General features: G+C 50.9%; 1 protein-coding gene across 4 annotated transcripts in view; it reads right to left on the bottom strand.

Annotated features, from left to right (window-relative positions):
• OPHN1 (oligophrenin 1) overlaps positions 1-14,510 on the bottom strand; it is a 46,309-nt gene that overhangs the window by 12,762 nt on the left and 19,037 nt on the right. For 3 of the 4 annotated variants that reach the window (XM_015278327.3, XM_015278326.4, XM_046940454.1), the window contains exons 5-15: positions 9,237-9,338; positions 8,407-8,517; positions 7,673-7,777; positions 6,558-6,687; positions 5,476-5,576; positions 4,221-4,312; positions 4,020-4,098; positions 2,745-2,778; positions 2,228-2,290; positions 2,016-2,090; positions 189-273 (exon numbers count right to left, since the gene is read on the bottom strand). In XM_015278327.3, the coding sequence (XP_015133813.2) occupies positions 189-273; positions 2,016-2,090; positions 2,228-2,290; positions 2,745-2,778; positions 4,020-4,098; positions 4,221-4,312; positions 5,476-5,576; positions 6,558-6,687; positions 7,673-7,777; positions 8,407-8,517; positions 9,237-9,338 (977 nt within the window). Of the gene's footprint in view, positions 1-188; positions 274-2,015; positions 2,091-2,227; positions 2,291-2,744; positions 2,779-4,019; positions 4,099-4,220; positions 4,313-5,475; positions 5,577-6,557; positions 6,688-7,672; positions 7,778-8,406; positions 8,518-9,236; positions 9,339-9,684; positions 9,709-14,510 lie in introns of those variants that run through there. The other variant, XM_015278328.4, reaches the window with a different exon arrangement.

The following is a 14,510-nucleotide window of genomic DNA, read 5'->3' on the forward strand; positions in this document are numbered from 1 at the left end:
CACAAATGCACTGCAGGATACGGCATTGCCACAACAGGCATATTTCTCATAAAGAGAAAAGGAAAAAGCATTCATTCCCCTTTCCAATGCCTCTGCTGCTTCTTCCCCCTTTCCTTTGGCCAGATGCTCACACCTGGCAGTTCTCTTTGCACCCAGACTGCCCAGAGCAGTGAGATCTGCAGCGTTACCTGAGATAAAACTTCAGTGAGCTGGTAATGGTCTTGATGTCCCATTCACTGCTTTGGAGGTCCACATCCCCTGGGCATTTTGGATCTGAAGGAAGAACAAAATGGCTTTAAAATAAGACCCATTTTGAGGCTGTTATAAAAAACAAATACAGGGAGGGCACCACCTGAGATGAACTAAGCTAGAGCAGCACGTGGGCATTCCCAAAGGTGGAAAAGGAGACCAACAGTGCTAGTGGCAGAGAGGCTGTTACTCAGGATTTAAAGATCAGTGCAAACCGGGGGCAAAGGAGGAAGCAGCAGGTAGTATTTGGTGGAGAACAGTCAGCAAGGACACATTCCCTGCAGTTTGTTCTCTTCTAGTCAAGGCTGGCAGAAACAGTGCATTCCTGCAGGCCCAAGATTGGGCTTTTTGTACCCAAATAACCCAACTGTTTGCACCAGCCCCTCGCCCCAAGGACTCCCCAGCAACTGCTCTGGGAGCATTCTCCCCCACTGCATGGGGAGGGGACAGGAGGAGAAGGCAAAACTGAGCACACACCCCTCATGTTCCATCCACCTGCACTGACCAACCCCATTGCTTGGTGGTATGGTGAGCTGAAGGGCATGGGTGTGGGGGGGCAGCTGGCCTAAGGAAACAGACTGTGTGACTTACATAAAAAAGAAAGAGCACTAGAAACAGAGGGTCTATCTCCTCACTCAAATTCAGGAAGAAGTTGCTCTGCAGCAGCAATTTCTGCTCAGTGTTGTTGGGTTTTGCATCGTGAGTTTGAACACAGCAGGGTGGCAAGTGGTCAACCCAAGTGGTGAATATTAAATAAAATGAAAAGCCACACACAGCTGGGGGTCAGAAGGGAAAAACACAGAGCTGCGTGCAGGGAGGGTGAGAATCCAGGAGCAATAAAATCTGAGGCTAAGTAATTAGTCATCGGGCAAGTGTAACTGAATAGCTGGCTCCATGGGAACTGAGTACAGCTTCGTGTCAGCACAAAGCAGTTTTAATAAACAACAACAATAGTAAATGCAAAAAACAGCCTTTGAATGCTACATTAATATCAGATGTCCACACAGGGAGCTGACAGAGGCTGGCATGTGCCCGAGGCACACAGATAGAACACAAACACACTTCCTGCTCTGTGCTGCAGCCCGCCCAGCACGCGGTGCATGGGGCACAGGGAGTCAGGCCCACCTGCACCAGACAGAGGCCACAGCTCTGGGCAGACCCCAGGAGTGCCCAGCTTGGAGAAGTGCAGCTGAGCCCCAGGCACCACTGATCCCAGGTGTGACAACACTCAGCAAGTAATGCGCCTGTATGAAATGCAAGATTTAGCGTGCAGAAAGTTTGCTACAGAAGTAGCTATGCTGGCTGGTCCATGGAAGTAACCGTGACCTCTGCAGCCACTCAGGAGTGCACGGCAGGTCCCTGCACTGACCTACCCAGGCAGTGCATCCCAGCAGTGGTGGTGAGGCTTGTGGGCACCCACTGCAGCAGCACCAGGGCTGTCCCTGCCACACCGGGGTGCAGTGGCTTGGAGAACACCCTTCACACTGCCCGTCTGTTGGGGCTTCTGCAAGAGGAGGGGGGAAGGCACATCTCCACCATGCAGGGGTTACTGCTGCCATCACCTCCTTCTGCTTCCAGCACCCGCAGCCAATGTGGTGTGAAGGGAGAGAGCAGGAGGGGGCTGCAGAGACAGCTCCGAAAAGCAGGAGAGGTGCTGGAGGAGCCAGTAGCTGCTCTGCACTCATTCATCTCATTGTGAATGCCCGTTCTCTTTGGCCTGCTCAAACAATACAAAAATCTAACCACATGGAATAATCAATTCTTACCAAAAAAGGCATTCAGCAATTTCTGCACCTGAATATTGCTGCCAACAGTTCGGTAGACGCCCTCTGTAGAAATCCCTGAGAACAACAGAGTGGTGTTAGCCAGAGCCTGTCCAAAAGCACCATCTGCTGGAGCCTGCACCCAGATTCACAGCTGTGTGCTGCATGGACAGCCCGACCCAACCTGCACTCAGATGCCACCACGGGCTCCTTACCTTTTGTCTCCACAGCGTTGATGCACTTCCGCACAAACTTGAAGCCGACCTCGTTCAGCTCCACTGTAAAAACAAAGGAAGAGGTCTCAGCTGCCAGAGCCCTACATGTGGTCCCCACAGGAGCCCTGTGCACCCCACAGGGGGACACTGTGGTGACAGCAGCAGGAGCTGCATCCCACCCTGGGTCCTGCTGTAGCCTCTCTCATAGAAGGTGTCCTCAGTATGCCTCGCCAATCTCTCCTGCTGCTGTTCTGGGGCCCATAGGTACACATGGAGCTCTGCACCCCTCTGGCTTTTGGTATATAAAATCTGCACATCGCTGTCAGTACCTTTACTGAGGAAGCTCACCATTACCTGTCCTTGCTATCAGGCACCATCAGGAAAAGAAAGAAATGACATTCTGGGAATTACATTGCCTACTGCAGAAAGCAGAGATGAGCAAATCTGCAGGGAAAGGCACTACCTGGCCTCAGGACAGCTTCAATACATCAGAGGAATAGAAATGGAAACAACTCACTCTCTTCCTGTTTCGTGATGGGACTGTGGTAGATCTGAAAGAGGGAACGGGGTGGAGAAAGAAACAAACATAATGCAACACCATTCGGTACATCATTTCAAAATGCAGCCCCTCCTACGTCATTGCCAAGAGCAAGACTATGTCCCGAGGAAGTCAGTTTACAATTAAGCAAGATACCATTATCTATGGAATAAATGAGCTTGCTGACTTCCTACAGTTCCCTGGAGCACCTGTTTCAATTTCAAATCTTCCAAACAGGGAAAGAGAACTCCCACGTGTCCTACAGGTGCCCTGTGAAAATGGCAGATGGACAGCCTGGCACACAGAGGTCTTCTGCTGGTTTGTGCTTTACAATAAGATTACTTCAGATGTCAAGGCATTCCTTCTTCACCACATACAAAAACGCCTTCTGTACTTATTTGAAGAAGAACAAACAGTAGATTATGTTATTGATGGAAAATAAAGACTCCTTTGTACCCAGTAAGGTGTGTAAGATGAGCGAGCATCAGACACCTGCTCACGGAGTGGCTGCCCTCTGAGCACATCCACCCTCTCCATCATTCCGGGCTGCCTTCTGCCCGAAGCATCAGGCACACAGCACTGCTGGCTGTGCCCACATCCCACCTGGCTGCTCCCACGTCCCACAGCCACAGCAGCCAGCGCCCAGCCCCAGCAGCAGGGCAGCGTGCAGCCTCTGCCAGCCCTCTCCTAGGGAAAGGCTGCTCGCAAAAGCCAGGGGGAAACCGCAGGCAATGTGTTTTCCCACACTGCACATCACACCACAGGAAGTTCAGTAAAATGCAGGAATTCATGCTTTGCTCACATTAAAGGAAGGAAATAACAGCAGCCACAGGAACGCCGCTGAGCCTCCGCGGGGCGGCTGCTCCCGCCCTTAGCAAACACTGCTGGAAGCAGGTATAAATAAAAACGTGTCATGCAGATTTGGGAGTGAGCTTCAATGGAAGTGCTGTTTGTTTCAGACACGGTGAGCTCACAGCTTTTAGGAGGTCTGGCAATTGCAGTTAAATACAAAACCGTACCAAAGCTTAAAAGGGGGAAAACCAGCATTCCCTCTGCAAGCTGCGCTGAGATCAGACAGCATGAAATCCAATTTCAAGTGTGTAGCAGCTGAACTGATAGCCTGAGATACAGGTAAGCAACAGCAGTTGAAGAGAGACCTGCAAAACTGCGCCTGCCAATTTTTACTGATCTTCTTCCCACCAGCAGAGGACACTGCACGACAGCACATCCATGTGTGTAACTTGGAACACTCACCGGCTCCTTTCCATCCATGGCTTCCATCCACAGCCTTCGGTTAGCTTCGGAGAGTGCCTGCAGAGTGATGGTCCCAGACCTGTGCAGTTACCCAGGGGCAGAAGGACAGCATGAAGCAACAATGAGTTTTGAATAAACAGCATTCCTCCAGCTTTATAGGGCTGATCTTCCTGGAGACCACTTAAATACGAAGCATCTCACCTTTCATTAGTTTCAATGTCAAAACAAAACCTTTTATCTATTGAGTCAGTCTTTCTCCTTACACAGGATTTCAGTGTCAGGTCTAAGGTGCCCTGGAAAAGAAAGATGAAGCCAAGCTTAGGAAAGAGAACCACAGGAGAGGATGCAAGGTTCCTCAGCCCAGCCAATGCTGCACAGTGAGGTCCTGGGCACAGCCATGTGCTGGCAGCACTTTGTGGTGGATGTGAAACTCAGAATGCAGGAAGTACTGCCACCCCCATCAGTGCCATTGCCCACAGCCTCTGACCCACATGGATGAGCAGAACCAGGACAGAGCGGGCAGCCTGCTCCAGACCGTGCCTGTTTTGTGCATGGCCACGTCCATCTGTTGGCTGTACTGAGTGCATCCCCTCATTGGGTTTTGTTTGCTTTTTAAGAGCACTCGTTGTTGCTGTGGCACTTGAAGATGCGGTCAGCTGTGACCTGGAGGTGCAAACTGCCAGACTGCAAGAAGCTGGGAAGGGAGGAATCCACGTTAAGCCCCAACCTGCAGCAAGAGGCGTCAGCAAACATGCTTACAGCATGCATGACAATAGATCTCTCCAGTGCACAGTTTGTTCTTTGCCCTCTGCCAAGGGTTTCCAAAACCCACATTTCATTTGATTGCTGCGCTGCACAGAAGACTGCCAAAGAACACAGCCCATGAGCTCACACACTGCAGAGAGCACACATGACTCGGGGCTCCCAGGGGATGCTGCTCCATGGCAGAGCAGGCGGGCGGACTGCGTTGTACTCGCAGTGCTCAGAGCCACGGCCCCATCCAAGCGCCCTGCCCCTTCCCTGCTCTGCAGGAGCTGTGGGGAACTCCCAGACACATCCCTCGCTGGTAAAAAATGAAGTACAGTGTGAAAGAATTGGGTTCTTCAGCTGTTGCTGTACTCTACTGCTCAGAGTAGCAACTTGGGCCCTCTCCTCCTCTCGTAACTGTATCCTTACAAGTAAATAGAAATCAAAATTGCAAATCAGTGACAGTGCAAATATGCAGAGGGGAAGAAAGAGTGCTTTCAGAAGAGCTCGGCTAATGACCGCAGGCAGCTGTGTGCACGCCAGGCTGCAGGCTCACAGCCTGTCTGCATGGGACATACAGAAGTCATACAGACACACACAGCCTCCAGCCCAGTCTGGAGGGCTCTGCTGTGCTATCTCTGCCTACAGAAAGAGATGGAACAGACTGACTGGAGGTAAAAGCTAGGCACTGGGCCAGGAGAGCACTCACCTGCTTAGCACCAGGCTTCTGGTCCATGGGGGTCATTCTTAAGGTTTTCGCCTCCTTTTCGTACTGGCAGTAATACTTCACCCAGGAGATGCCCAGTGCCCCTGTGGGAACACAGGGAAGCAGGAGTCCCTCAGTACAGGTTAAGGACATAAAAATATACGTATAAGTACATCTGTATATATAATAAAAAAGTTAACTGCTCACAGAATAAAATATCTTTTGACTCAAGAGGCCACAGGTCTGCATACAGGCTTCTGTCCCTTGGAGTGTTCATGCTTGCACAACCACCGAGTATTGGTAAGAGACTGAATTTTATTGAATTCAGCACAGAATCACACCCCTTGCTGCCAGCAGTTAACCTTCACCACTGCACAGCACTTCAGCTCTGCTCACATGCACAGTCACTGTCTGTCTGAGCCACTACATAAATATGCAGTGCAGAAGGTGGCATCTTTCTGATGCCCAGACTGACTTATGGGGACAAACTCAAACAGGGTCACTCTTCCACTGCCTCCTCGCTACCTGGACCAGGGACAGAAGATGGCTGCAGAGAATGTGGGGACCGAAGGCCCATGGCTCTGTGAAACCTGCACCAGCAGAGCTGACTCACCGCAAGAGCTACACAGGACAATAGATAGCAACAATTCAGCATCCAGCACGTCACCCTGAGGGACCTCCACAGAAGCAAGCAGTGCAGTACAAAAAGCTACAAGCAGCAGCCCTGTAATCACTCTGGAGCTGCACACTGAGGTGGGCTATACATGAAATCCTTATCAGAGGGGGGAAGCTGGACAGGACAGCATGTTCATTCTCATCAACTGCAGACAAGGTGCAATCTGCCAGAGCTCCAGCTCTCTGGCTAGAACGGAATCAAGGACTTCATTTTATCCTAATGCAGGCAATCAGCTCCTTGTTTACATGGCTGGAACAGCCTGTGCCACCACCAGGAAAGCTGTCAGCTGCGACTCCTCATCCACCACGGGGCACAGCCCACAGACTCCCCATGGGCTGGGAGCCGAGCACAGCCCTGGCAGCAGGGCTCGGTGCCCCTGCAACACGCTTAGCACAGACAAAGCCATTACATTTCTCCTGAGTGTACAGATAGCCCTCGATGGTTGGCTGCCCAGGGAGCTTGCACGTCAGGGGGGCTTCCTTCATCCTTTTCTTCAGGTCTTCCAGCTCCTCCCGCGTGCTGGAAAAATGGTTCCTTGTCTGGCAGGGGAAAACACAAAGAGGTACGTCTGAACAAGGAAGAAGTCATGTATTTCTGATTCAAACTTCAGCCTCAAACTTTAGGTACTCTGGCAGAAATCCATCTGCCCCCAGCTCCACACATTCACATGAAAGCTGGAGCTATAAGAACACGGGGCTTCCAAAGATGGATGAAGGCACAAGGTTTAATATATCATGCACTGAAACAGCAGTAAAGAGTCATCGCTGGGAGGACACTTTTCTTTCAGTAGAAGAACTCTGGAACTTTTTAAGGCTGGGTGGAGGAGCACCTGAACGCTCTGCACTGTTCCTTAGGTAACAGGTGCATTCTCCTACAAACTTAGGGTGCTGATTCCTCAAAAGATCACAGTACACTGCTTGGCATGAATTACAAGGAGTTGTGTCAGTGCAGGGCACAAACTGAAGGCATCTTTACAGAACACCGCTCAGACGAATTAATAAGCCAGCAGCAAACTTGGCCTGGCACAGACTTATAGCTGACTTATGGCTGCTGCTCCATGGGAATGAGGGCCAGCCATGAAACTGCGAGGATAAAAGGACCGTGACACAGATCCCTCACCCCATGACTATACTCTGTCAGCAGAGGAGGTTACCGAAGCATTTAGTAAGCTGGTATCATTAACGTGAAAATCAAAGGCCTTTTTAGAATGTACAATTTCAATCTCATGAAGTTGGAAGGAAATCTCAGGCTTGTTTATGCACAAGGTTAAAGGATACGGTGTGAATAGCCTCCTCTGGACAGAACCTGGGGTTGCTGAAAAACACTGTAACAGCACCTGCAGACCCTCCTGCGCAGGAGAGCAGACGATACATGTGAACTAAGGAGGAAACAACTGCCTCTGCACTTCCCACAATGCAACCAGACAGTGTATTTTGCATGGCAAATACTTTCTAAAAGTTATAAAACACAAATGAGAATAGAAGTCACATGAACAGAAACCATTCCAGCTGGGCAGGAACGTACATTCTGCAGGCTGAGCTGGAGCTGCTGTTTGTAAGGGAGGAAATCCTGCGTGAGCTCAACCGTCAGGTTGTTGTAGGTAAAGAGGCTGTGGAGGAAAGCCAGCACCTGCAAAGGAGGGAAAGGACACAGACTAAACTTATCTTCTGAAGTTTCTAATCAGAGGAAAGACTGGCAGGATGCAGGCTTTGAGAAATTATATATACAAATATCTTTTTCTTGCTGTTTCAGAGGGATGTGAATTGACTTATTGACCACAGCATCTCTAATGTCAAGATTTGTCTCCCACAAATATACTGCCTTGGTGAAACACAACACAAATGAAAGACGCTGCTTGGGAAGCAGAAGCAGACCCTCAGAGAGAGCTTGTCTGTGAGACCAGCACCAGGGCATGGCCCTGGGTACAGCCTGGGCAGACAGAGGAGCAGACCTCAGAAGACTGCTACTGTTTATCAAGCACAAGGCATCCAAGACAACTAATAACAAGTCCCACCTACAGTGTACCTGCTGGCCTGCTCTCAGGATTGACAGACCGACCTGAGAAACAAGTCTGTGGCTTCACAGTCATCCTTCAAACACCACTGGAGCAGTAGCAGCCCCAGGGTCCAACTCCTGTTCCACCACGAGAACCCCCAGGCCTGCACTCAGTCTGGTAGCTCACCCCTTTCTGTGACTGTCACTAAGTCAGTACACCTGAGCATCCAACAACTGCTGCTGAAAGTAAAGGGAGCTCCTACCGGTTCGACAATACTGAATTTCTTGCTCTCTTGTACTTCCTGGATCTGGTACACATACTCAAGGGAGGACTCAAAGAAGTTGTGCCTCTCTTTGTCAACCTGGAGGTCAGCCTGAAAGAAAAAGGGCAGGTAGGTAGAAAGAAATAAATCACATCCATCCAATATTTGACTAGCATCTGTCTCCCAGCCCAGAAGTAGTTCTGCCCTCACTTCAGCTGCCTGCCCTGTGTGTTTGGCTCCAGCTTTGAACACTGGCACAGAACCAGAAGGCTCGAACACTTGCTGTTGTTCTCAGACCTACCCTTCTTGTTAACAGATCAGAACTTCACACCGCTCAGTAAGGACTACGCTTTCCCTAAGCACATTTCTTATTCTAACAAGCTCCTTCTCCACCCACAGCCCTGCTGGTGAGGACAGCAGTGGCCTGACCCCTCCTGAATCCTGCTAGGACCTCAAACCAGCAATTCCGGAGCTGCAGCACAAGGTAAGACACTGCGGCATGCTGTGTTACCACGCCTTATACAAATTCTGCTTTGCAGAGGTGTCTGTAACTTGATCAGACAGATCTGATTTGATCCAACTACCCTGTCGTGGGCTGGGACTTTCCCTTCTTGCTGCAGAACATTTGGCAGCAGCAGCTCAAAGGGACACCAGTCCTGCTCTGCCACCACCCCCTGCCCATGGCAGCAATGCATGAAGCCACTACTGCTGCCCAGCACTCCAATGTGAACTACCACATCCATATCCCTTGTCCCATCCCTGTGAATAGGCTTTAGGTATATTTTGGTGATGCTGTTTCTAGACTTGACTGAAGAGAACTCCATACACACCTCCTGTAACTGAGACTCCTTCTTTTTAGAAGAGAGATGCAAATGACGATCCAGCATGGAATAAAACTTCTCGCCATCCTTCTCAAACTTCTTCTTTCTTTCCTGTAGATGCAAGAGTTGAAGCAGGACCAGTTACTGTGTCTTTCACATAAGAACACGCTACAATAACAAGCTCCCCAGTGTCATTCAGTGTTCCCATGGAAAAAATCTGGCGGGATCAGAACAGAAGGTCACTTTTCATCCAGCTGCTTTCCCAGGTACTTGCTTACATTGGATTCAGTTATACTTTGTGACCAAGCTCTGGCAACACTTTATGGCACAGATACCCTAAATATTTTCTCATGTCAACACTGTGGCAAAAGCCCCATAGAAGAGTTACTGTTCCCCTTCTCAATCACTTCAGTGTCAAGTAAACTCCAGATGCCCAGCGCATCAAAATCACACTCACAATCTGCTCCTGTGCTGCTCACATAATTCAGAAACGACTGGGTAAGCACTTCAATCCCAAGGACATGCCCAGGATAAGAACAGATTTATTAGGAGCCCGGCAATGTTCCCTTCTGAAGCTTTCATCATGTGCTTCTGAAATGCATGAGAACGAAAGCAGAAGATGAGACGGGTGACACGTGGGGGTGAAGTCATCATCTCCTCATTAGCAGTGCTGGAAACACGGATCACAAATTGCAGTGTGTGCAGCCCAGGGGGATGCTGCACCCAGCATTGCAATAAGCAGTGATCAGACTGAACTTCTTGGAAGCCTGCTGCAGATGGTCTGCTTCTTACTGACCTATTTTACATCTCAGACATGCAAAGCACAGCCATGCAAACGTGAAGTGTGGACCCATTTGTTAAGAAAGACTCTATGAAGGAAGCAATACAACGAAAAGATTTGCTCGTATGGACAAATCTTAAGAGGTAAATGTCTGGAACAAGAAAAAGAGAAAACTGAGAATTAAGCCCAGAGAGGACCCAGGGACAAGCTGAGCTGAGGACCTGTCAGCTTCTGAAGCCTTATAGTGACTGCGAGACCACGGTGAAGAATCAACCATCAGCAGCAGCCAGGTTACAAAATATTCACGTAAGAGGGCGAACCATCAGTGACTGCTGAGAGGCAATCATATCACTAAAATTAAGGATGTCCAGCCAGACAGCAGCCCCGGTGCCAGGCCCAAGCAGCTGAGGACTGCTGCCTGCAGGGGATGCAGAGGATGCCCAAACCCTCTGGCTAACTTTTGAAAGCTCAGAGAGTGGAAAGCAGCGTTAGGACACCTCAGCCTATTGTGGAATTAATGGTATCTTCCCACAGCTAACTCCTAAGAGCCCTGAAATGCTGCTCTCATGCACCATTTCAGCAAACATACCAACACCACCTACAAACAGGCCATTAAAGGCAGTTTGCTCACGAATTCAGTAGTGCTTGAGTTTGGGGATGTGATTCTCAAATAAAGTCCTTTTTCTTCCTTCGGTTAGTTCTGCCATGAAGTTTTGCTTCCCTGTTTCACCTGTATGGACTATTTACACGGATGTCCTACACAGTGGGCACGTGGGGCTCCCAGCTGGTGCTCCAGCTCTGTGCAGTCAGCCCGTGCCTAACTATCTGTTTTCTTGGCCCTTTGCTCACAGCAGCTACTGCTGTCTTCCCTCTAGAAGAAATGCTATTTCCTGCTGGGCACACAAGAGCACACACTCGGTTGTTTACTGGAGCATGTGGAGCTTACACACCCTGGGAGGCAGCACACGGCTCTCCACGTCATCCCCTGTGGATGGCATCTGTTAGGGATGGGCAGAGCCACTCACACTCAGCAGCCAGGCCAGGGCTGGCAGCCTCCCTGCAGCCTGGCAGGGGGAGCAGCTCGCCTCCAGCACTCAGCCTCGTGGCAGTGGGCACCAGTTCCTTAGAACAACCTCAGACAAAGGCTGGACAAGCACTGCTGCTGGCTGCCTTCCTCAGGAGAGGAATTCTCACCCCACAGGAGTCCTGTTTCTCTATTCCTTGCACATTGCTATTTGGCAATTAGCAAAACGCAGCAATGCTTGCAGAGGCACCATGCTGAGTATTCCTACTTATGTTCAACAGCTCAGAGCAGGGCAGGCTGGGACCAGCAACCCCTTTTACCTGTAATTGCACCTACTGCACATCAGATGCACCGAGACGATGAGACCCCTGGCCAGGGTTGGGTATATCTTCTGGTATCCTTCCCTGTGCACCTAACTCTGTGTTAGCTAATGGATGCCTCACAGTAAGGAGACCCAGCCATGAAACCCGGAGGAGAAGAGTTAACCGAGAGTGAAACCCGGTGTGATAAGTGCTGAGCTGAGGAGCCAATGCCAGGAAGGAGTCAGAACAAAACAACACCCGCTCGGCTAATGCTGGCGATAAGCAAATCCAAAGCCAGACAGATGCAAAAGCTGTTGTGAAGCATAAAATACCACTTCTGTAAAGTCACACCTTGGAACCGTCTGCCATTAGGTGCCATGTCTAACAAAGCCAGGAACCTAAGATTACTCTCATTTTGGTAACAAGGAGTCATCGAGCCCCACGGTGTCTTACAGCACATACACTGAAGCAGAGCTGCACCCCGTGCCCATGATGGCTGGAGCAGCACGGCAGGCTTGCAGTGGGAGGATGGTGATGCCAGCAGCAGGACACAGATGCACTGGTGATGGTGAGCTGACCCCACGCTGTGATGGGAGGTGCCCAGGAGGCCTGGGGCCACGCAGAGCTTTTCCTGCAGCAGCAGCCCTTTGGGAGCAGCCACGTGGGCAGCCAGTCATCTTGCACTCTGGCTAATTAACATATAACTGAAAAGCAGGAGGATGTACTACAAATCCCTCCTGATTTCCAAGCCAAGGTTTCTAAGAGCTTGTTGGCTGCTGAACAGAGCAAGCCAAGACAAAAGGGGAAAAAAAAAAGAAAGAGCACAACAAAAGAAGCAGCCAGACTGAAGCACAATCCAGAGAGATGAGCACACATGGATTCCTCATGAATATTCAGCAAAGGGTAGCATTATCTCTCCACTGAGACTTGCCAGCGCTTGAGTCCATGAAGCCACCCTACTTTGATCTGCTCACAGCAGAGGTGATCCCACCCAAAGGCAACCAGCACACAAGTAGCACACCTTGGGAGTGGTGAGGGCACACGGGGACTCACCAGAATGTCCCTTCGTCATCTATTTGCTGGCTGTGAACAGAAGCACAGCACAGAGCCTGCCCAGAGCCAGACGGCATTGGGTTCCCATTGGCAGTCTGGGCCACAACCACCCACTGCTTCCCACTCCATCTTTCCATCTGCAGCAAACACATCTCCAATGACCTCTCCTTCTCTGACAACTGAGAGCTCCACCATCCCAGCTACCAATGTCACACATCAAAATCTTCTCATTTTCCAGCATCACTGCTTCACCCAGCACTCCTGGCACTCAAAGAGCTTCTGATGAAGAGGAGATGGCACGTGGCAGGACACAAAATCCACTGAGTTCGTAAAACGGGTGGAGTGCAGCCTCCACGAACGTGACCTGATGTGAAATGGGAACGCAGGCAGTCCCACGCTCGCCCTCCCTCACCCAAAGCCTGCACCCCTCCGATGCCAGCCGTGTCCTCCCCAGTGCCGTTCTCTATTTGCTGCTTCATTTTGAGCAGAACGAGGTGCCAGGCCAGGGCTGGGAAGTGGGTGAGCTCAGGCTGTCCTCGGCTCTTATGCACAAACGCTTAACCAGCAACTCACAGCTGGAGTGACAGCCCCACAGCCTGCAGGGCACGAGGTCCTGCTGGGCGCCCGGAGCTGCCCCCAGCACTGCACATGGCAGGAGGAAGCTGCTCATCCCCAGGAAAACGGGTTAACGTAGGTTCAGATGTCTCAGTCAGACCGCCTGGCTTCTCTCCAGCCACAGTCATCACAAAGACTCAATTCAAACGCTCTTCCTATCTGGCTTCAGCATCTTGCACAAAGAACAGAAAACATCTCACATAAGGCGCCTCTGCCAAAATGTGGGAAACGAATCACAGGGCACAAGCCATGCCCGCCTCATCCGCAGTCTGCACGACAGCTGCCCGGCCTCCTGCATGCTGCCCAGGGAGGGCTGCGGCCACGGCATGGCGGGCATGGGGACGGAGGGAGGGCCCCACCTGCCCTGGCCTTGCTGTCGGGGAGCATGAGCAGCCTGAGCCCTGTGTGCCCCATGAGCCCTGTGTGCCCCATGAGCAATGTGTGCCCCGAGCCCTGTGTGCCCCATGAGCCCTGTGTGCCCCATGAGCAATGTGTGCCCCGAGCCCTGTGCGCCCCCTGAGCCCTCCCTGCAGTGGGGAGGGGGCACAGCTCTGGAGGAGAGCTCTAGTTATAGGCAAAGTGACGCTGGCATGGCAAGGGTTGGCCCGAGCAGAAGCAGCCTAAGAGCTATGTTAACACTGTCATCTTAACATCTGTAGGCTGTTGCCCTCTTGACTTAAGTGCTGCATAAACATGAAGGGAGAAAAAGCTTGACCTTGTCCCCCCGAATCCTTCCCGTGACTCTGTAAGTACTCGTGGCTCGCTGCTGATGCAGACAGGGCAGTCCGAGGGAGGCTCCTCTCAGCCCCGTGTGTTTGCAATGCAGACGCACAGCCCACAGGCCCGGAGGTGCTCTGTGAACCACCCCAATGGCCACGCTGCTGCCCCCGCACGCTCCCACTGCTGCGGCTGCTCCGAGGCACGTTCCACAAACGCAGCAGTTGTATGGGGGGATTCTGAAGGGCAGGGTGGTGATCGAGTACCATTTCTTAAATCCTGTATTTATACAACGTCAAAGACTCCAGATGGGCTGGGCTGGATCCAAGCCCCAAGTGTTCTCCAAAACATCTCCATTTCTGAGCTGGTTCTGAGCCAGCTCCATTTCAAGCTGCCTCTGGGTAACGTGGAACCTGGACTTCTTGATAGCAGACAAGGGAAAAATAATCTTTCCTACTCAACATGCGCAGTATTTGATTTTTTTCAGTTTGTTTCTTTAAAAGCTTCATCCATCTGAAAGACTCATTAGAAGTTTTATTTCAATACTTCATAACAAAAGCTCTCAGGTTTTGCTTGCTGGCCTCTGCTGCTCGCTCTCCCCCTCCTCACTCCAGGACACATTTGTCGGGGGAAAGCCTTTCATTTTCAGTAGCAATAAATGAACAGAAGGGAGAAAAGGGACAGAAGCAGGGAGTAGTTTGTAATCCCGCCTCGAAACAAGCATTCCTCGCTCAGGACAGAGACAGAGCTGGAGTTACGCCAGAAGAGAACCCAAAGAACTCAGGAAAAGG

Source organism: Gallus gallus, chromosome 4 (genome assembly GCF_016699485.2).
Source record: "Gallus gallus isolate bGalGal1 chromosome 4, bGalGal1.mat.broiler.GRCg7b, whole genome shotgun sequence".
Taxonomy (NCBI): Eukaryota; Metazoa; Chordata; class Aves; order Galliformes; family Phasianidae; genus Gallus; species Gallus gallus.